Below are 23,858 nucleotides of genomic sequence, written 5' to 3' on the forward strand. Positions count from 1 at the left end.
AAAATGAAAGCACATAAACATACAGTATATTTATAAAAAAACATTTGGCAAATTGGCAGAAAATATTTCTTAATTGAATAAACTTCTCTAACAATTTAAAGATTGTTTGCTTTTCCTATTAATTCTTCTAATCTCCATAATCTTGGCACAGAAAAAAAGATGATAAGAAAAAGGTATCCCTGAGTAAGAGGGAGTTGTCTTGAGGAATGTTTGAGTTTATAAAGAGGCATATGCACTGCTACTTCTTTGATACAGAGCTTACCTGAGATCTATCACAATGAAGTCGCTGCTTCTTTTATTCATTTGCCTCTATGTGTCTGAGGGGCAAGTTAGGTGAGTATTCTAAATAATGCAAAATTGGAAATTAAAATAATTTTAGAAAGTGAATACTGCTATAAGTAATAATTTGTCATCTGTTTTTTTAAATCTTGATACATTATTCAACTTGCAAAGTATTTTTCTCCTGGGATGTTCAGAATTTAAGATGGGACACTGGGGAACCTATCTTATTTGATAGAAAACATATTTTATGGAAGAGAATAGGAAATGTGAAAAAAGGCTACAATGCTCAAAAGATTACTGCGATAACACCTTAGACATAACACGACTGAAAAGAAATACAAACTAAAGCATCAACCAAGCTGACCAATTACATTAGAGTACTTGCATTAAGTTGAGGTGAACCTGGCCTAATATATGTATGAAACAATTCTCTACAATGGGAATAATAACAATAACAATAACAATGGGAATAATACAAACATTCCAATATTCTTGGAAAAAGTTGTTGGCTGTCTCTCAAAAAGAACTGACTTTCCATGATGCACATATCTGCCCATACTTTATTTCTTAGAACGGGAAAGCAATTTACGCAAATGTATGAAATGACAGAGTGTGTTGCATTTGATATAAATATATGTCTGTTTTATGATTTTTTTTCTCAGACTCACATGGTAGGTTCTGTTTCTTCGTTTGTCTTAGAAACAGACATGCAGTACTGTATATTTGATTGTTTGATATTAATACACCGCAGAGGCCTAAGCCTCCTTGGGTTTACCACAAGAACCTTAACAGACACCAGAGCAAAACACGAAGGCTGATCTGGAGCATGTCCAAAAGCACTCCAGAAAACAAAGTTCACTTTCACAATAAAATGTTCACTAAATAATTCTATTCTTCTAATTTGATCCAGGGAATATCTGATTGCCTCTCGGGGGATCAGGAAGGAATTTTCCCCCTGCAGGAGCAAATTGGACCTTGCTTTGCTGGGTTTTTTGCCTTCCTCTGGATCAATTGTGGATATACGATTATAACTTTTTTTTTTGGTTGAACTGGATGGACTTTTGTATTTTTTTCAGCTAGACTAACTATGTAACTTTTTGTCCACAACACTAGAATATTTTGTACCAAAGCAACCTAATAAATCAATACATAATCTCTACAGCTGTTAAGAAACCATATCATGGAAATATTTTTCTTCCTGCAACCTCTTTCTCAAAAAGTATTAACAGCTGTTGGGACTCATTTACTAAAGGAGAAGAGCATTTTCACTTTGCAATGACTTTTCATTTCATTAAACTAAGTGAAAAATGACCTTTTAAATTGACAATTCCCTTGCAAAATGAACAAGCTTTTACTTCTTTAGTAAATCAACCCCAGTGACTGCACAAGCAGGAGAAGAAACTTTTTTTTGTTTCTTTTGGAGAAATTTATTGAGCTATCACAAAATGATAGCTGTGAAGACTTGTTTGTGGACACACACTTGTCAATGTGTAACACTGCCAAGGGGCTTGTTACACTCTCATAAATGAAATATACTTATAGACTAAATTGTTAGCCCCCACTAAAATATTTAAGTGTTCTTGTGACAACAAAAAGAAAAACAAGGTGATGAGCCCCTACATTCTCTAGATAAGCTCTATTCATTTATATACAATATATATATATATACATTTATATATATAGTTGTGACATATCATTATACTGTAATACAGTAAGTGGCATATGTTTTACCTAACTGTAGTTAACATTGTGCATAATATTGATAAAATATGACTATACTCAATACTTCATGTTCAATAAAAATATATTGCACAAATATAAACACACATGCAAGATAATGGCAGTACAACCCAAACATGCAACCAGGGATGGCAAGAGCTCTTTGTTTCCACTTACCATACCTGATTTGTGGTCTACACCCCGCAACACAAGAGTCCTTCCATGTCAGCAACCAGGTGAGGATGAATAAAATTTGAACTATGAGGAAGGCCTTGATAGGCTAAAATGCATTAGTGTTGGCTTGTTTGGAACAAGTGTACTCCTTGGACGAAGTAAAGAGAAATTTTATTCATCCTCACTTGGTTGCTGACATTATCTACATAATATTGTAGAAAAATGCCAATTAATATATTGTTCTTTATTGAAGGGTTCCCCTAAAAAGAATGAAATCCATCAGAGAAACCATGAAAGAGGAAGGCGTTCTGGAGAACTTTATGAAAACCCACATAAAAGAACCAGCTATTAAATACAACCTAAACAGTCAGAGCAACTTTGGAGTTGCTTATGAACCTATGTATTTGGATGTAAGTGTTCATTGCTTATACAGTATATTTTAATCATGATGTTATGATGTATAAACAAATATGAACCAAACATGTTTACTTTCTCTTCCAGAACTATTATTTTGGTGAGATCAGCATTGGAACCCCACCCCAGAACTTTCTTGTTGCCTTTGACACTGGTTCTTCCAATCTTTGGGTTGCTTCTACATACTGTCAAAGTTCAGCCTGTAGTAGGTAGTTTGTAAACCATCTAAAAATGTAGTTGTATGATTGTGTTTTAAACATTATATATATCATTAAATAGTAACCAAAATTGGCACTGTTTGTCACAGTAGTGCATCATCTAAAATATTCAATGCAAGCTACAATAACATATAGTGAATTATTTAATTACAATTTACAAATGGATAAAAATACAATGACCAAAGAGTTGCAGGTTTTTGTTGAAATAAAGCATGATTGAATGCCAATACTTTTTGTTGCTCAGGAAGAATGAGATCGTTTGCCAACAACCCTATCCATCCCCAGAATATAAACAAAAACTGACTGTTGTTGTCATAGGAAGAGTCTAATGAAAATCCCACGATGTTCCTAATTTTGCAAATATAAAAAATGAAAGTTATTCTGTTTTGCATCTTTTTATAACATACATTTTTCCATTAACTTTTAGCCAACCACCCATTGTTCAATCCTACCCAATCTTCTACATATAATTCCAATAATCAACAATTTTCAATGTGGTATGGTAGTGGTAGCATGACTGGAGTGCTGGGTTATGACACAGTCACAGTAAGTACATTTTATTTTATGTCTTTTGTGTTGATTAAACATATGATGATTAGTTAAAATCTCTTTCTCGTTGAAATTCAAATTTGCAGGTTTTACTGATTGGGAGATCAATCAGTTTTAAAAGCTATCTTAATCTTTATGGTGTAATATAAAATATGATCAAAGTCCACAGCCTCTCATCCTTAAACACCCCCTCCTCCCCATCCTTCTTTTAAAGGATCCAGAAGGTTCTTCTTCCCACAAGCTCCTGTCAATTTTTGAATGGGGTATAGCTGTGCATTGTTGCACCCTGCGCAGCTCCATCATTCATTCACATAAATCTGTGAATGAAGAGAATACTAGTCCCATCTCCCACCTTGGCAGAGGGACTCATATTGCCTAGTAGAGTACAAGTGCGGTGACATCTCCTTCCTTGTAGCCTACTGAAACTTCCACCAGCCTCATAACCGAAGTTCTGTACCAAGACTCAAGGAGCCTGAGCATTGCACCCATGACCCACCACAATGCTTTGCAGGGTTCAATGCAATTATTTATTTATTTTTTTCAAAAGGTGGAATTAGCCTATAATCATTTCATCACCTGATTTTGGTTTCCACAAATTATTTCCACTGGGGTTATTCAAAGGTTTTCTGAATATAATGCACTTTAAAGAAACTTAGTTAATTCTCTTCAAAATATCCTAATACATTTCTAACTTAAACCATTTTTATATAATAATGTTTTACTAAATTTTGACAGGATTTAGACATTCAACAAATTGCAAATGTCATGCATTGCACATCTCAAGCATAGTGTATGCAAGAGTCAGGGGGAAACACAGTTGAATATCTACAGGATCAGCATGAACCCCTTTTACACTTGAAAACTTTCTGAATGCCCTGTGCCACGTTATCCAGACTGGAAACAGTACAATGCAAAAAACAACCTCAGTGTGACAAAAAGATTGATGCTAAATAAAATACCATGTATGTATAAACATGTTCATGGGGAAAAGGGGGAACACACATAAAACGGGTGACAAGAAATGCCATGTGCCTGGAATCAAGGGAAATGCTCCTAGGACCTTCTTTAACAAGCATAAAATTGAGCAGTATGGGTCTGCTCTATGCCACAAGCAACACCCTTAACGGTAGATACAGATAAAAAAGGCAATTTACTTAACCGTTTACACATACTATCTGTGCTTTTTTTCGTGTCTTCTTACAATATTTTATTTTTATGATGTACCAGTAGAATTACACCAGTTACCATATAACTTTTATAGCTGTTCTCATGTATTTATATATTATAGGTACAAGGGCTCTCCATCCAAAACCAGGAGCTGGGTCTGAGTGTCACTGAACCAAGCAGTTTTTTCTATTATGCCAAATTTGACGGTATTTTTGGAATGGCCTATCAGTCATTGTCAGCACAAAGTGCCACAACCGCCATACAGGGATTGATACAACAAAATCTTATTCCACAGCCTGTGTTCAGCTTCTATCTCACTGGGTGAGAACCAACCACGATTAAACATAGAAAAGGTTGCAGAGATATATCAAAGTCAGTGTCAAGAGACACTGAGGGAGATTTACTAAAACTGGAGCACTCAGAATCTGGTGCAGCTGTGCATGTTAGCCAATTAGATTCTAATTTTAACTTGTTCAAATAAGCTTTGACAATGAATCCTTGAAGTTGATTGGTTTCTTTGCAGAGCTGCACCAGATTATGCTCTAGTTTTATTAAATAACCCGCTCTGTCACCTTGTGCATACAATACAGTCTTGGATTGTCGCTCTTGGCAGCCAATCAGATACTTTCATTTTCTCTTACATCTATAAAACAGTTTAATTCAATTATTTATAGTAATTCCAGAATATAATTACATGATAAGCCAGCAGGTTCATAAATTTCATTCTAGGAGGCAGTGTTTATCAAAGTATTAATGATTACCAGGTTTATGTGAGTCATTATCAAGTTTTTATCAATATAATTCTTTCTTGTTGTTTAATCATTTCTGATGTCAGCTGCAATGACATTAAGCTCATATATTACAGTACTTAAAGATAATGAGAAACAGAGGGTTTGTTAAATGATAACATAGTCATTGAAAGTAACATTTTGGCTGGACAAAAAAACTGAGTTTAGTTTCAACACTTTCCCATTTTTATTGAATAAGTCCTCAATGAGAAAATTGTAGAGAATGTAGTAGATTTTTCTAGTAAAGTAAATCCATAATTTGTTTCAAGGCAAAACTTAAATATTAGTTTTTAAGCAGTATAAAGACATTTAATTATAATTCTAGATACTAGATTACCACAAACAAGTTAAGCTAATTATTTATTTTTTGTATCCCTAAACTGTTTTAGGAAGACCAAAATATGCATACAGTGTTTTAACGTGCAAGGAGAAGCAATTTAGCAGTTTAATACTTTCTATGGTTGTGGCACAAAAGCAAATACTCCACTGAAACTGGAAGTAATATTCTTTTCACTTTATTCCACTTTACAGCAAGGAAATATCTGTTTTGTCTAATTCTAGAGTTTTACGTATTTATCAAAGTAAGACGAAGTGAAGAACTTTGACGCCAAGTTGTATTGATGTCAAACATCCAGTCATGTCCAGAATAATTTTAAACAACTGAGCTTCTCCTTCACTTGATTGCATATTTAAAGTGGATATGGGTACTTTTTTTTTTATATTTGCACCTCTCTTTATTTCACCGTTTAATAACTCAGGACCAAATATCTATTAAAAAGATGACAACACAATATGCTTCCCACAAAATGTTGAAGTTTATCAAACTTGTTCTTTATGTCAGAGTTTCAATAATCGAATGCCTTTTATCTTCCCAGTCAATCTGGAGAAGTAATACTTGGTGGAGTGGACAACAGTTTATATTCAGGCCAGATCTATTGGACTCCAGTTACTGAGCAGATCTACTGGCAGATTGCCATTGAGGAGTGAGTATCAGTAAACCAGATTTTTGCTGACAGCCTGGTGAAATTTGAATTACTGAGGATCTAAATGTTTATAAAGCAATTCCATTTTAACAATATTTGTACATTTTCAGGCTCCAGTAAGGCAAAAAAAAAAAGAAAACAAATGTGCAATAAGCTACCTGACTACTTACATCTACTGACCTTTGAGCGATGTTAATGCTCTTTACAGTTCTTTATGAAATAATAATGATAGTAATAAAATTAAATAAATACATTTAAACAGAAAATCACTGATAATTTAGGATATTATTGAGATGCTGAATAGATACTGTATATGTGACTACAAATAGCGTTTTTTTTTTTTACCCCTTTAGATTCTCAGTTAATGGACAGCCAAGCGGCTGGTGCAGTCAGGGCTGCCAGGGCATTGTGGATACAGGCACTCCTCTTCTTACCATTCCCCAACAGTACCTTAGTACCCTTCTACAGGATCTAGGTGCCCAGCAAGGTCAAAATGGCCAGGTAATGATATTTATAAATGTTCTAAACTTTCTGTAAATGAGCATTCTTACATACAGTATAAACCAAACCTGGGTCCTGATTACCCTTTGCTTCTTTTTAGTATTATGTAAATTGCAACAATGTACAAAATCTGCCACCTATCAGCTTCACCATCGGTGGAAACCAGTTTTCCATTCCTCCTTCAGGATACATCCTACAGGTATTTATAAACGTTTATTTCACAGTGCTTTTACTGTGTTTTTACTCAGCAGTTTTTGAATACAAGCATCTATCACTGTTATTTTCAGATCAATGGATACTGTGTAGTTGGATTTGAGTCAACATACCTACCTTCACGGAATGGTCAGCCACTTTGGATTCTGGGGGATGTATTTCTTAGGCAGTACTATTCTGTTTATGATCTTGGCAACAACCAAGTTGGCTTTGCAGCCATGGCCTGAACAGTAGTATAAGCTGAACACAAAAAACAATCTGGAACACCACAACCAACTAATGAATTAAGGATTCCACAAAGTTAAATGAAGACAATGCCACAATTGAGAATTTACATTATAGGGTAAAATTGTTTACTCTTCAAAGGTGAAATGTTACAGACAAATAGTAATAAATGCATATGAAAATAAAACAATCTCTATAGTTGTCTATCATATTATTTCATATTAATTAAATCTACTCAAGACTGTTTACATAAAACAGGCTAAATAGCATAACAAGTTGTAGAAAAAACTATAACCCTTTCTGTTAAAAAGTTATTTTTTACAATGTTAACATTCCTCTACTTGCTAGGTTCAAATGCACTTGAATTTTAGCCTGTTTGGCTACATCTAGTTCACCTACCTCACAGCATATCTTAGTAGAGTAGGTCTAATAATTTATTCAGCAATCAAAACAATCCTTGCTTTGATTCTTCATATGTTGTGCTGTCATACAGCATGATACCGTAGAAGGTGAGGCATAGAAACATCGTTCGTAATGTAGTTGGACCCTGGATTTACATATTTCCTAACCCCAAATACAAAGGTAAGTGGGGAAGTATAAATTACATTTAGAAATAGATCATCATTTTAAATCAATATTCTGATTTTTGCCTAAAATTTATTATTTCTTTCAAAATAGTGTGAGGTTTCTGTTTAAAGTTAACCTTTGAAGATGGAATTATGGGAACTGCCATTGCTGAGTTGGTTTTTAAAGGTGCAGTTTGTCAGGATGTCAACTCTAATCCATACAAACTGGCCAAAACAGTTCAGCAGAGACTGGCCAAATTTCAATCCATATATGGCCACTGTGGTTGAAGAGAAGTCGATATACCAATCAACTTCTTTTCAAACCACCCTGCTGGAAAATTTCCACATGATCAGATCTGCAGACTATAGACTGCGGCACTGATCTGTGTATTCTGAAAGTGGGGAACTCTACCCAATCTCAAAATACAAAGACACAGCAGGGAGGATTTCCCCATCAACCTCAAATGTTGAACTCATCTAAGGCATGCAACCAATATAGTATGAAAAGTCTGAACTTTCTTATACCATGTTTGTTTCCAGCCTATGACCAACTAGGTCTTCATGTTAGCAACAGGATAACAGACACTAAGCCTACAAGCTTAAAAAAGACTAAAATTGCCCATACAATAGTATGCATTTTTTTCATTCAACCAGCCAGTTAAATAAAAAAAAACTGACCCAATTCCACCATCCATGCATTTGAGGTGGATGGAGGAATCCTCTCCGCTGTGTCTTTGTATTCTTACAGCAGAAAAATTTCCCCACCATCACAATACTCCGATCAGAGCTGCAGACTATAACCAGTAGCATTAATGGAGTTGATTGGTAGATCAATTTCCGTTCAACCACAGTTACCATACATGGATCGAAATTCTGCTGGTCCCTGCTGAACCGGACAAATTTCAGTCCATGTAAAGCCAGCTTAAGTTAGCAATGGCAGCTCCCATATTTATGCCTTCATGAGTCCATTTTAAAGCGAATACATCAACTTACTGTTACTATAGTCCTCAGTTTGTCTAACTTGGGAGCTATGACTTGCTCTTTGAGGTATGCTCCATATACATGTCTATACAATGAGAATTCATTACTGTTAACTTAGGTTTGGATAGTGGTGTTAGAGAGTTAGATTTTAAGGAGTGGGAGTAAAGATCCTTTAGTATCAAAGTATGTTCTGAATCAAAAGGCCACATAGAGTAGGTTTTCATGATTAATACAGGTATTAGAGGATTCATCTAGGTGGATGTGTATCTGCTGTAACATTTTACCCAAATTGATTTTATTACACTTTTTGAGACAGATAGAGCTTTCTTTTGGTGGTTTTTAATAACCACTTAATTTTTTATTTTGTACTATCTAAAGGAAAAGAGATAAAAAGAAACTGTTCTACTTTCTTTCTATTGCAATAAAAATGCAAGAACAGTGCAAACACCACCAAAATGGCCCATTTGAAAAGTAGACAACCTACAATGATCTTGACTTTTTGCCACACCTTTTTTTGAAAATGAAGGAAAAAACTGGTAGAAAGTGTGTTAAAACCTGAAGCTTGGTAATGGTGCACTGGATACAGTACATAGAAATCATACACAGAAGGTGGAGAAAGGGGTTAATGTGCAGAACACATACAATGATATATACTGTATATATATATATATATATCACATTGGGAGGCATGCTAGAGATCAGATGCATAGGGGAGAAGGGGAAGAGTCTTGTTCATTGTCCTGCCACTGGACAAAATTACACTGCTTTTTCATCTGCAATCTTTATTTCTTATACTAAAACACCTGCCTACAACTGTATATAGTACATTTCGTGTTAGGCCCCTTTCACACTGGTGTCATCCGTTCAGTCATGTTTTTGCTAAAAATAAAAATGGATTTAGCTTACATAAGTTAACATCCTTCTTCCATTAAGTTCTGTTCCATTTACATCAATTATTCATCCATTTACATCAGTTTTCATTCATTTACATTATTTTTTAATCCACTTCCATTTTTAAATTGAACAAAAATGCAGATTTGTTGTTTTAAAAAATGGATATCAACGGAAGCAGCCAAAAAACTGATGTAAATGGATTGGCATCCATTTACATCCATTTGCTCATAGTAATGCATTGCAGTCTTTTCTTCATCTGTCAACAGATTAATGAAAATGGCCAGATGAAAAATGGACAGCAATGCATTCCAATGGGCAAAACAGTTTTTTGCCCATTTCCACTCATGTCCATTTTTTAAAAAGGAAAAAGTCTGCATTTTTGTTCCATTTAAAAAAAAAGGAATCGAACAAAAAATGGATGTAAATTGATGAAAAATTGATGAAAATGGATGAAAAGTGGATATAAAGATTTGAAAAACATATGTAAACAAATGGAACTAAACGGAAGATAGATGTTAACTGATGTAAACTGAATCCATTTTTTTTAGCAAAAATGTTACTGAATGGATGATGCCTGTGTGAAAGGGGCTTTAGGCTTGCTTTCTAAAACTGTCCTCCACTGGCTAATTTTACACTGCTATATCATCTGCTGTCTCTTAATTCTTATTAAGAGTTTGATAGAAAATGTTCAGCAGTAGAGCAGTTTGCATCAGTAAGAATAAGGACAGCCTTAGTGAATGACTGGCCAATTTCTATTTGCTAGTCACAAGTGTCGGTGCTGAAACTACCTGAAAAAGAGAAACAAAGGAAGAAAAAGAGAATTCCTGATAAGCAGCCACCATCCTTAAAAAAAAGGATGAAATATGAGAAGAACCCCATTATACTTAATGGGACTTTGAAGGCATATATATATTCAATAAAATAGTGAAATCTTTATTTTGTCAAAGTTTCTACACTTATAAAAGTTATGACATAGCACACCATTTACAAACAATTATAATATCACATAACATCACCATCAGTGAATATCGTTAAATTACAGAGATGATCTTGCAGTAATCCTGATTAGTTACAAGGATAGTTGTGCAAAGATCCAACGTGTTTCAGAGTGATTTCTTCAGGGATAACAAAACTCTGCACAGAGGTGATATGATCTGTGAGATTGGAGACACATTTATTTAGAACCAACATATTTGTCTATAAAAGATATTCATATAATTCCAGAAGTATCAATATACTCACAACATAGAAAAATGGACATACATATTATTCTCCAATCAGACTTAAAAGCAAATCTCCAATTTGCTGCCAACTTCCCGCCGTGGCACCGGCGGGCCCCAGACACCCGGGACCCCCTAAAATGAAACACAAGGGCACCCAGATCACTACAAAAAAGGAGGAATTTTAATAGTACACAGTATCTCTATAGAAAAAATGCATAGTGGAGAAGAGAGGGCCATGAACCATGACCCCTAAGAGACACCTACCACTATATTTGCCAGCATCTTGATGCTCCCTAAAGAAAGAAACTATTGGCAACTGCACAGATGAGTCAGAAAGCATACAGATATGGATCGCCGCACATATATATGTCCAGTCAAACCATATGAACCTTATAAGGCAATGTTAATGGAAAAGCCAGTCTGTACCTATATCACTGAAACCAAAAAGAGAAAAATTGGATAAGATTCTAGCTACCACGAGGCAAACATGCCTCCTCTTGGATATAAGAGTTAACATATTGCTCAACATAAAGTACAGCACCATGCCACAATTTGGAGGAGTCCACACTGGCAACTATGGACAGGGAGTGTAAAAAATGGACAAGCGGGAACTTAAAATATAGGACCTCACTAAGAGGCCCATCCAATGACCTGGCAGTGACAATCTGCCTCCAGGTGGAAAAATGGGGAAGGAGAATGGCGCTCAAACACCCATCCCATGCTACCCCAGCAAGGAGTGATGCTGGGCTCCGCCCCCAGGTACACCGGTGCACGGTGTCACCACGCCACGTATGAGGGACCAAGAACGTCCATAAAAACCAAGGAGGAGTGGTGATAGCCAAAGCCCTAGGCCACAGTGGCCATACATTGCTGCACTCACAGGGACAGGAAGAACCCCGTGGTGCAGCCCCAGCATGCCGGGTGCTGAAAAGGAGGGCAAGGTGCCTGGGTTCGAAACCCAACCAATCCCCCAGCCAGAGAGGCAGCAAAAAGGCAGAGCCATGCATGTCATATCACCAATAAGCATTATATAAAGCATGTATACAAAAAATTGGGCAAAATTTTATTATGCAGGATACAAGGCCAGGAATAAGACAGACTGGGAAGATAATAAACAATATACAGAGTAATATTAGAGTAATACATTCCCCATGTAGGGCATTAATACAACATCATATGCAATACAGAACCGGGTATCAAGCATCAGAACTAGAGATTAGCGAAGTATTCAAAAATTCGATTTGACTGATTCGGCGAATTCGTGGAAAAATTTCGATTTGAGTCGAATATATTCGCTGCGAATTTAACTTATAAAAGGGTGTTTCTAGGATTCAGAGAGCCTTTATATTAGTGCAGAACACTGTACCTTTAATTTAAATGCCCTTGGAGTCTGCTGGGGAAGAGAAATAATACTGACAGTCAGTATGACATGCAGATGAGTACCGTCGATCTTAGAATCACCGCACACTTCACTCATTTGGGCAGTCACGGGGCCAAAACCAGAGTGTGGAGCCACAGTGTGGCGGTGGAGGCAGCAGCAATGGGAGGCCATACAGCACCCTATGACAAAAATGGAAACCACCAGCAGTGTGAGGAGACCTGAAAGTGGCACATGGCAGAGTGTGGCGATGGAGACAGCAGCAATGGGAGGCCGTACAGGGACCCATGACACACTCTGGACCTGGCAGCAGCATGAGGAGGCGGTACAGGGGCGCATGACAGATTACGAGCCTGGCAGCAGCAACTTGGACAGGAGGACGTTCAGCTTCTGCACCGTCGGGTAAGTGCTCGCAAACTGTTGTCTCTTGGAAACGGATTCCAAGAAAGACTGCTGACGGAATCCGTGAAGAGGAGTAGCAGGAGAAGGAGCATCTGAACGAGCGGAATATGCCAACAAGCGACAACAGGGGCCCATGACAGATTACGGGCCTGGCAGCAGCATGAGGAGTCGGTACAGGGGCCCATGGCAGATTACGGGCCTGGCAGCAGCAATGGGAGGCCCGTAATCTGCCAGCACCCTATGACAAAAAATGGAACACACCAGCAGTGTGTGAGGAGACCTGAAAGTGGCAAATGGCAGAGTGTGGCGATGGAGACAGCAGCAATGGGAGGCCGTACAGGGACCCATGAGAGACTCTGGACCTGGCAGCAGCATGAGGAGGCGGTACAGGGGCCCATGGCAGATAAGGGGCCTGGCAGCAGCTATGGGAGGCCCGTAATCTGCCAGCACCCTATGACAAAAAATGGAACACACCAGCAGTGTGAGGAGACCTGAAAGTGGCACATGGCAGAGTGTGGCGATGGAGACAGCAGCAATGGGAGGCCGTACAGGGACCCATGAGAGACTGTGGACCTGGCAGCAGCATGAGGAGGCGGTACTGGGGCCCATGGCAGATTACGGGCCTGGCAGCAGCAATGGGAGGCCCGTAATCTGCCAGCACCCTATGACAAAAAATGGAACACACCAGCAGTGTGTGAGGAGACCTGAAAGTGGCACATGGCAGAGTGTGGCGATGGAGACAGCAGCAATGGGAGGCCGTACAGGGACCCATGAGACACTGTGGACCTGGCAGCAGCATGAGGAGGCGGTACAGGGGCCCATGGCAGATTAGGGGCCTGGCAGCAGCTATGGGAGGCCCGTAATCTGCCAGCACCCTATGACAAAAAATGGAACACACCAGCAGTGTGTGAGGAGACCTGAAAGTGGCACATGGCAGAGTGTCGCGATGGAGACAGCAGCAATGGGAGGCCGTACAGGGACCCATGAGACACTGTGGACCTGGCAGCAGCATGAGGAGGCGGTACAGGGGCCCATGGCAGATTAGGGGCCTGGCAGCAGCTATGGGAGGCCCGTAATCTGCCAGAACCCTATGACAAAAAATGGAACACACCAGCAGTGTGAGGAGACCTGAAAGTGGCACATGGCATGAGACACTGTGGACCTGGCAGCAGCATGAGGAGGCGGTACAGGGGCCCATGGCAGATTAGGGGCCTGGCAGCAGCTATGGGAGGCCCGTATTCTGCCAGCACCCTATGACAAAAAATGGAACACACCAGCAGTGTGTGAGGAGACCTGAAAGTGGCACATGGCAGAGGGTGGCGATGGAGACAGCAGCAATGGGAGGCCGTACAGGGACCCATGAGACACTGTGGACCTGGCAGCAGCATGAGGAGGCGGTACAGGGGCCCATGGCAGATTAGGGGCCTGGCAGCAGCAATGGGAGGCCCGTAATCTGCCAGCACCCTATGACAAAAAATTGAACACACCAGCAGTGTGAGGAGACCTGAAAGTGGCACATGGCATGAGACACTGTGGACCTGGCAGCAGCATGAGGAGGCGGTACAGGGGCCCATGGCAGATTAGGGGCCTGGCAGCAGCTATGGGAGGCCCGTAATCTGCCAGCACCCTATGACAAAAAATGTAACACACCAGCAGTGTGAGGAGACCTGAAAGTGGCACATGGCAGAGGGTGGCGATGGAGACAGCAGCAATGGGAGGCCGTACAGGGACCCATGAGACACTGTGGACCTGGCAGCAGCATGAGGAGGCGGTACGGGGGCCCATGGCAGATTAGGGGCCTGGCAGCAGCTATGGGAGGCCCGTAATCTGCCAGCACCCTATGACAAAAAATGGAACACACCAGCAGTGTGCGAGGAGACCTGAAAGTGGCACATGGCAGAGTGTGGCGATGGAGACAGCAGCAATGGGAGGCCGTACAGGGACCCATGAGAGACTCTGGACCTGGCAGCAGCATGAGGAGGCGGTACAGGGGCCCATGGCAGATTAGGGGCCTGGCAGCAGCTATGGGAGGCCCGTAATCTGCCAGCACCCTATGACAAAAAATTGAACACACCAGCAGTGTGAGGAGACCTGAAAGTGGCACATGGCAGAGTGTGGCGATGGAGACAGCAGCAATGGGAGGCCGTACAGGGACCCATGAGAGACTCTGGACCTGGCAGCAGCATGAGGAGGCGGTACAGGGGCCCATGGCAGATTAGGGGCCTGGCAGCAGCAATGGGAGGCCCGTAATCTGCCAGCACCCTATGACAAAAAATGGAACACACCAGCAGTGTGAGGAGACCTGAAAGTGGCACATGGCATGAGACACTGTGGACCTGGCAGCAGCATGAGGAGGCGGTACAGGGGCCCATGGCAGATTAGGGGCCTGGCAGCAGCTATGGGAGGCCCGTAATCTGCCAGCACCCTATGACAAAAAATGTAACACACCAGCAGTGTGAGGAGACCTGAAAGTGGCACATGGCAGAGGGTGGCGATGGAGACAGCAGCAATGGGAGGCCGTACAGGGACCCATGAGACACTGTGGACCTGGCAGCAGCATGAGGAGGCGGTACAGGGGCCCATGGCAGATTAGGGGCCTGGCAGCAGCTATGGGAGGCCCGTAATCTGCCAGCACCCTATGACAAAAAATGGAACACACCAGCAGTGTGTGAGGAGACCTGAAAGTGGCACATGGCAGAGTGTGGCGATGGAGACAGCAGCAATGGGAGGCCGTACAGGGACCCATGAGAGACTCTGGACCTGGCAGCAGCATGAGGAGGCGGTACAGGGGCCCATGGCAGATTAGGGGCCTGGCAGCAGCTATGGGAGGCCCGTAATCTGCCAGCACCCTATGACAAAAAATGGAACACACCAGCAGTGTGTGAGGAGACCTGAAAGTGGCACATGGCAGAGTGTGGCGATGGAGACAGCAGCAATGGGAGGCCGTACAGGGACCCATGAGAGACTCTGGACCTGGCAGCAGCATGAGGAGGCGGTACAGGGGCCCATGGCAGATTAGGGGCCTGGCAGCAGCAATGGGAGGCCCGTAATCTGCCAGCACCCTATGACAAAAAATGGAACACACCAGCAGTGTGAGGAGACCTGAAAGTGGCACATGGCATGAGACACTGTGGACCTGGCAGCAGCATGAGGAGGCGGTACAGGGGCCCATGGCAGATTAGGGGCCTGGCAGCAGCTATGGGAGGCCCGTAATCTGCCAGCACCCTATGACAAAAAATGGAACACACCAGCAGTGTGTGAGGAGACCTGAAAGTGGCACATGGCAGAGTGTCGCGATGGAGACAGCAGCAATGGGAGGCCGTACAGGGACCCATGAGACACTGTGGACCTGGCAGCAGCATGAGGAGGCGGTACAGGGGCCCATGGCAGATTAGGGGCCTGGCAGCAGCAATGGGAGGCCCGTAATCTGCCAGCACCCTATGACAAAAAATGGAACACACCAGCAGTGTGAGGAGACCTGAAAGTGGCACATGGCATGAGACACTGTGGACCTGGCAGCAGCATGAGGAGGCGGTACAGGGGCCCATGGCAGATTAGGGGCCTGGCAGCAGCTATGGGAGGCCCGTATTCTGCCAGCACCCTATGACAAAAAATGGAACACACCAGCAGTGTGTGAGGAGACCTGAAAGTGGCAAATGGCAGAGTGTGGCGATGGAGACAGCAGCAATGGGAGGCCGTACAGGGACCCATGAGACACTGTGGACCTGGCAGCAGCATGAGGAGGCGGTACAGGGGCCCATGGCAGATTAGGGGCCTGGCAGCAGCAATGGGAGGCCCGTAATCTGCCAGCACCCTATGACAAAAAATTGAACACACCAGCAGTGTGAGGAGACCTGAAAGTGGCACATGGCATGAGACACTGTGGACCTGGCAGCAGCATGAGGAGGCGGTACAGGGGCCCATGGCAGATTAGGGGCCTGGCAGCAGCTATGGGAGGCCCGTAATCTGCCAGCACCCTATGACAAAAAATGTAACACACCAGCAGTGTGAGGAGACCTGAAAGTGGCACATGGCAGAGGGTGGCGATGGAGACAGCAGCAATGGGAGGCCGTACAGGGACCCATGAGACACTGTGGACCTGGCAGCAGCATGAGGAGGCGGTACAGGGGCCCATGGCAGATTAGGGGCCTGGCAGCAGCTATGGGAGGCCCGTAATCTGCCAGCACCCTATGACAAAAAATTGAACACACCAGCAGTGTGAGGAGACCTGAAAGTGGCACATGGCAGAGTGTGGCGATGGAGACAGCAGCAATGGGAGGCCGTACAGGGACCCATGAGAGACTCTGGACCTGGCAGCAGCATGAGGAGGCGGTACAGGGGCCCATGGCAGATTAGGGGCCTGGCAGCAGCAATGGGAGGCCCGTAATCTGCCAGCACCCTATGACAAAAAATGGAACACTCCAGCAGTGTGAGGAGACCTGAAAGTGGCACATGGCATGAGACACTGTGGACCTGGCAGCAGCATGAGGAGGCAGTACAGGGGCCCATGGCAGATTAGGGGCCTGGCAGCAGCTATGGGAGGCCCGATGCCCGTAATCTGCCAGCACCCTATGACAAAAAATGGAACACACCAGCAGTGTGAGGAGACCTGAAAGTGGCACATGGCAGAGGGTGGCGATGGAGACAGCAGCAATGGGAGGCCGTACAGGGACCCATGAGACACTGTGGACCTGGCAGCAGCATGAGGAGGCGGTACAGGGGCCCATGGCAGATTAGGGGCCTGGCAGCAGCTATGGGAGGCCCGTAATCTGCCAGCACCCTGTGACAAAAAATGGAACACACCAGCAGTGTGAGGAGACCTGAAAGTGGCACATGGCATGAGACACTGTGGACCTGGCAGCAGCATGAGGAGGCGGTACAGGGGCCCATGGCAGATTAGGGGCCTGGCAGCAGCTATGGGAGGCCCGTAATCTGCCAGCACCCTATGACAAAAAATGTAACACACCAGCAGTGTGTGAGGAGACCTGAAAGTGGCACATGGCAGAGGGTGGCGATGGAGACAGCAGCAATGGGAGGCCGTACAGGGACCCATGAGACACTGTGGACCTGGCAGCAGCATGAGGAGGCGGTACAGGGGCCCATGGCAGATTAGGGGCCTGGCAGCAGCTATGGGAGGCCCGTAATCTGCCAGCACCCTATGACAAAAAATTGAACACACCAGCAGTGTGAGGAGACCTGAAAGTGGCACATGGCATGAGACACTGTGGACCTGGCAGCAGCATGAGGAGGCGGTACAGGGGCCCATGGCAGATTAGGGGCCTGGCAGCAGCTATGGGAGGCCCGTGATCTGCCAGCACCCTATGACAAAAAATGGAACACACCAGCAGTGTGTGAGGAGACCTGAAAGTGGCACATGGCAGAGTGTGGCGATGGAGACAGCAGCAATGGGAGGCCGTACAGTGACCCATGAGAGACTCTGGACTTCACAGCAGCATGAGGAGGCGGTATAGGGGCCCATGGCAGATTAGGGGCCTGGCAGCAGCTATGGGAGGCCCGTAATCTGCCAGCACCCTATGACAAAAAATTGAACACACCAGCAGTGTGAGGAGACCTGAAAGTGGCACATGGCATGAGACACTGTGGACCTGGCAGCAGCATGAGGAGGCGGTACAGGGGCCCATGGCAGATTAGGGGCCTGGCAGCAGCTATGGGAGGCCCGTGATCTGCCAGCACCCTATGACAAAAAATGGAACACACCAGCAGTGTGTGAGGAGACCTGAAAGTGGCACATGGCAGAGTGTGGCGATGGAGACAGCAGCAATGGGAGGCCGTACAGGGACCCATGAGAGACTCTGGACTTCACAGCAGCATGAGGAGGCGGTATAGGGGCCCATGGCAGATTAGGGGCCTGGCAGCAGCTATGGGAGGCCCGTAATCTGCCAGCACCCTATGACAAAAAATTGAACACACCAGCAGTGTGAGGAGACCTGAAAGTGGCACATGGCATGAGACACTGTGGACCTGGCAGCAGCATGAGGAGGCGGTACAGGGGCCCATGGCAGATTAGGGGCCTGGCAGCAGCTATGGGAGGCCCGTAATCTGCCAGCACCCTATGACAAAAAATGGAACACACCAGCAGTGTGTGAGGAGACCTGAAAGTGGCACATGGCAGAGTGTGGCGATGGAGACAACCCACCGACTGTTTTGCTCGCTGCCAAGCTGCCACCCTCTTCTCCTGATGATGCGGAAGCAATAGCCTGATGACGACAAGGCTGCCAAGTGCGATCAGCCTCATCATCATCAATTAGGGTCTCCGCCTCACTACTAGCCCCCTCGGCTGCGTGTGGGTCAGGAGACAGACCTGTCTCTAGACCGGCTACCGAGCCACTCTCCTCGCCACTACTTCTTCGCCTGGCTGCTGAAGAGGCGGATGTCTCCCCCCGTTCCTGACCGCCCTCTGTTAGCTCTTCCTCACTGTACTGGATGACACCGGGAGCACTGGCCTCTGGCTGCGAATAGTGCTGCCTCGACCCCTTCCTCTGCTGCCACGTCTGCTCGCTCCTAAAACATTGCCTCCTCTGCCACTCCTCTGCATGTTGTCTGACATACTCTTTAATTCAACGATTCTGTGTCCCTGAGTAACAATTCTGTGTCTGTCCCTGAGTAACAATTCTGTGTCCCTCAGTAACAATTCTGTGTCCCTCAGTAACAATTCTGTGTCCCTCAGTAACAATTCTGTGTCCCTGAGTAACAATTCTGTGTCTGTCCCTGAGTAAGAATTCTGTGTCTGTCCCTGAGTAACAATTCTGTGTCCCTAAGTAACGTTTCTGTGGCCCTAAGTAACGTTTCTATGGCCCTAAGTAACGATTCTGTGGCCCTAAGTAACGTTTCTGTGGCCCTAAGTAACGTTTCTGTTGCCCTAAGTAACGGTTCTGTGTCCCTCAGTAACAATTCTGTATCCCTCAGTAACAATTCTGTGTCTGTCCCTAAGTAACAATTCTGTGGCCCTAAGTAAAGTTTCTGTGGCCCTAAGTAACGTTTCTGTGTCCCTAAGTAACGATTCTGTGGCCCTAAGTAACGATTCTGTGGCCCTAAGTAACGTTTCTGTAGCCCTAAGTAACGTTTCTGTGGCCCTAAGTAACGGTTCTGTGGCCCTCAGTAACAATTCTGTGGCCCTCAGTAACAATTCTGTGTCTGTCCCTAAGTAACAATTCTGTGGCCCTAAGTAACGTTTCTGTGGCCCTAAGTAACTTTTCTGTGGCCCTAAGTAACGATTCTGTGGCCCTAAGTAACGTTTCTGTGGCCCTAAGTAACGTTTCTGTGGCCCTCAGTAACAAATCTGTGTCCCTCAGTAACAATTCTGTGTCTGTCCCTAAGTAACAATTCTGTGGCCCTAAGTAACGTTTCTGTGGCCCTAAGTAACGGTTCTGTGGCCCTCAGTAACAATTCTGTGTCCCTCAATAACAATTCTGTGTCTGTCCCTAAGTAACAATTCTGTGGCCCTAAGTAACGTTTCTGTGGCCCTAAGTAACGTTTCTGTGGCCCTAAGTAACGATTCTGTGGCCCTAAGTAACGTTTCTGTGGCCCTAAGTAACGATTCTGTGGCCCTAAGTAACGTTTCTGTGGCCCTAAGTAACGGTTCTGTGGCCCTCAGTAACAATTCTGTGGCCCTCAGTAACAATTCTGTGTCTGTCCCTAAGTAACAATTCTGTGGCCCTAAGCAACGTTTCTGTGGCCCTAAGTAACGTTTCTGTGGCCCTAAGTAACGATTCTGTGGCCCTAAGTGACGTTTCTGTGGCCCTAAGTAACGTTTCTGTGGCCCTCAGTAACAAATCTGTGTCCCTCAGTAACAATTCTGTGTCTGTCCCTAAGTAACAATTCTGTGTCCCTAAGTAACGTTTCTGTGGCCCTAAGTAACGGTTCTGTGGCCCTCAGTAACAATTCTGTGTCCCTAAGTAACGTTTCTGTGGCCCTCAGTAACAAATCTGTGTCCCTCAGTAACAATTCTGTGTCTGTCCCTAAGTAACAATTCTGTGGCCCTAAGTAACGTTTCTGTGGCCCTAAGTAAGGATTCTGTGGCCCTAAGTAACGTTTCTGTGGCCCTAAGTAACGTTTCTGTGGCCCTCAGTAACAAATCTGTGTCCCTCAGTAACAATTCTGTGTCTGTCCCTGAGTAACAATTCTGTGGCCCTAAGTAACGTTTCTGTGGCCCTAAGTAACGGTTCTGTGGCCCTCAGTAACAATTCTGTGTCTCTCAATAACAATTCTGTGTCTGTCCCTAAGTAACAATTCTGTGGCCCTAAGTAACGTTTCTGTGGCCCTAAGTAACGTTTCTGTGGCCCTAAGTAACGATTCTGTGGCCCTCAGTAACAATTCTGTATTCCTCAGTAACAATTCTGTGTCTGTCCCTGAGTAACAATTCTGTGGCCCTAAGTAACGTTTCTGTGGCCCTAAGTAACGTTTCTGTGGCCCTCAGTAACAAATCTGTGTCCCTCAGTAACAATTCTGTGTCTGTCCCTAAGTAACAATTCTGTGGCCCTAAGTAACGTTTCTGTGGCCCTAAGTAATGGTTCTGTGGCCCTCACTAACAATTCTGTGTCCCTCAATAACAATTCTGTGTCTGTCCCTAAGTAACAATTCTGTGGCCCTAAGTAACGTTTCTGTGGCCCTAAGTAATGTTTCTGTGGCCCTAAGTAACGATTCTGTGGCCCTCAGTAACAAATCTGTGTCCCTCAGTAACAATTCTGTGTCTGTCCCTAAGTAACAATTCTGTGGCCCTAAGTAACGTTTCTGTGGCCCTAAGTAACGATTCTGTGGCCCTCAGTAACAATTCTGTATCCCTCAGTAACAATTCTGTCTGTCCCTGAGTAACAATTCTGTGTCCCTAAGTAACGTTTTTGTGGCCCTAACTAACGATTCTGTGGCCCTAAGTAACGTTTCTGTGGCCCTAAGTAACGTTTCTGTGGCCCTAAGTAACGATTCTGTGGCCCTAACTAACGTTTCTGTGTCCCTAAGTAATGTTTCTCTGTCCCTAACTCTCTCCCTGAATACAGCCAGGTCTGCCTCTGTTGAATGACTGGAGGCAAATGGAGAATTCTAAAATGGCCGCCATTTATAGCTCGACCATTACACTGTGCTGGCTGGCTGGCTGCTGATTGGCTAATGCGATCACATGTCATGAATGAATGCATTATGTGTCAGCGCGCCTTGTCTGCGCGCCTTCCCAGACATCCCCGCTCCGTCGCCGCACATGTCGCCGCCATTTTAGGAAAAATTTCGATTCGCGCATCCGAAGTCTGCTTATTTTCGGATTCGACGCGAATCGAACTTTTCCTAATATTCGAAACGAATTCCACTTCGCCTACTTCGATTCGCTCATCTCTAATCAGAACACCAGATGGACATAGCCCAAGAGTAAGCAAAAGGTCTCGTCATGTAAAAATATATTATTTCTCTAGAGACAAACCCCTGTAAAAAAGGCCTAAAGTTGACCAACTCATTTACGCCGGGGGGGGGGGTATTGGGGGTAGCATGCAGATGGAAAGTCCATCTAAGCTCCAACTGTAACAACAACTTGTTCCAGTCTCCCCCTCTTAGGCCCGGAGGAACCCAGTCAAGCATAGGGTATCTGATTTGTGAAAAAGTGACCATTGTGTACCATGAGGACATGGCGCCCTAAAAGTAGTACAGGGTTACTTGTCCGCATGCTTTTTATGTGTCTAAAAGCTAGCCTCCAAAACTCTAACTTTGTTTTACCCACATAAAAACATCCACATTCACAGAGAAGTAGATATATCACCCCTGCGGTACGACAATTGGCGAAGTGTTTGGATTTAAAGAGAGCCCTATTAGGTACCGGTAGTCTAGGTTGTGCTTCCGTGTACATGTATCTACAATAGTTACATGCCCCACAGCAAAAAGTGCCTTTCAATTTGCAAGGATTTCTGGATGAATCACCCTTGTATTCACTTTGTATAATATGATCTTTAACAGATGTAGCCCTCCTAAATGTGATTAGAGGGGAAGGAGATACAAATTTGCCTATTGTGGGATCTATAGTTAATAAGTGCCAATATTTTTTGGTGATATTTCTAATTTGGTTATGTTGGTTGGATAATTTAATGATAATTCTAGTCTGATCATCAAATGCTTTTTTGTTGGAGTCTTTATATAAAAGATCACTCCTCGCATTGCCACAGGCATGTTTATTATCTTTCTTTAAGCAGGACTTAGTGTAACTTCTCTCCAGCATTATATATTGCCAGATATAATTAGTCTCCCTGGGGGATTGTCTACCTTCTTGTGAATTTTTGAGATGGAATAGAAAGTTGGAATCCTTGGGAAACTAGTTCTAATAAAGTCCCAGGTAATTTTTTTAATAATACCATTCAGATAGGCAGTGTCAACCAGCTCATAAAATTGATTGTTAAACGTATCAGTTACATCACATGAAATTTGCAAATACCAATTTCTATTGGAAAGGATTTTATTAACATATTGATCAGTATTCATTATGACAATATTACCTCCCATGTCAGATGGTTTAATGACAATGGAGGTATTGGCCGTTAGATCTTTTAAAGCCTGTTGTTCGCAGGGATTTAAATTATTTTTTCTTTTCTGATTGATTTTTAATTTTTCAATCTCTTGACATGTCAATTTAAAAAAAGCTGCTACATAAGTTGTAGCTTGGAGGAGAAAACATATCAGATTTTTTCTTAAGCTTAAATGTGTAAGTGGAAGACTGTTGTTCATCTAAGTCAATTTGTTGGAGAAGTTGTGCAATATTGGTATGGTTGATCATATCTGAGGGATCGTTTTCTTCCAATAAGGACAAAAGATTGCTTGATACCCGGTTCTATACTGCATATGATGTTGTATTAATGCCCTACATGGGGAAAGTATTATTCTACTATTACTCTGAATATTGTTTGTTATCTTCCCAGTCTGTCTTATTCTTGGCCTTGTATCCTGCATAATACGTTTTTGCATAATTTTTTGTACAATTTTTTGTATACATGCTTTATATAATGCAAATTGGTGATATGATATGCATGGCTCTGTCTTTTTGTTGTCCCTATGGCCTGGGGGATTGGTTGGGTATTGAACCCGGGCACCTTGCCCCCCTTTTTAGCGCCCAGCATGCTGGGGCAGCACCATGGGGTTCTTCCTGTCCCTGTGAGTGCAGCAATGTATGGCCTAGGTCAGGGCTTAAAATTT

At 43.4% G+C, this 23,858-nt stretch overlaps 1 protein-coding gene across 2 annotated transcripts; it reads left to right on the forward strand.

Annotated features, from left to right (window-relative positions):
• Positions 1 to 268: 268 nt before the first annotated feature.
• Positions 269 to 7,235, forward strand: LOC149459413 (gastricsin-like). 2 transcript variants are annotated; one of them, XM_089681107.1, is made up of 10 exons: positions 278 to 333; positions 2,429 to 2,585; positions 2,677 to 2,794; positions 3,235 to 3,353; positions 4,645 to 4,844; positions 5,230 to 5,232; positions 6,187 to 6,294; positions 6,648 to 6,795; positions 6,896 to 6,994; positions 7,083 to 7,235. In XM_089681107.1, the coding sequence occupies exons 1-10, from the start codon at positions 278 to 280 to the stop codon at positions 7,233 to 7,235; spliced, it is 1,161 nt and encodes a 386-aa protein (XP_089537233.1). The 2 variants fall into 2 exon arrangements, with proteins under 2 accessions (XP_089537234.1, XP_089537233.1); XM_089681108.1 differs by lacking the exon at positions 5,230 to 5,232 and having other exon boundaries at positions 269 to 333.
• Positions 7,236 to 23,858: the final 16,623 nt, after the last annotated feature.

Source organism: Staurois parvus, unplaced genomic scaffold (genome assembly GCF_062004578.1).
Source record: "Staurois parvus isolate SC_StPar_1 unplaced genomic scaffold, SC_StPar_1.0 ptg000261l, whole genome shotgun sequence".
Classification (NCBI taxonomy): Eukaryota; Metazoa; Chordata; class Amphibia; order Anura; family Ranidae; genus Staurois; species Staurois parvus.

Coding starts and splice junctions, on each gene's coding strand:
- LOC149459413 (XM_089681107.1), top strand. CDS start 278: ATGAAGTCGCTGCTTCTTTTATTCATTTGCCTCTATGTGTCTGAGGGG. Junction 2,795..3,234: donor CTGTCAAAGTTCAGCCTGTA/GTAGGTAGTTTG, acceptor ATTAACTTTTAG/CCAACCACCCATTGTTCAAT. Junction 6,796..6,895: donor AGCAAGGTCAAAATGGCCAG/GTAATGATATTT, acceptor GCTTCTTTTTAG/TATTATGTAAATTGCAACAA.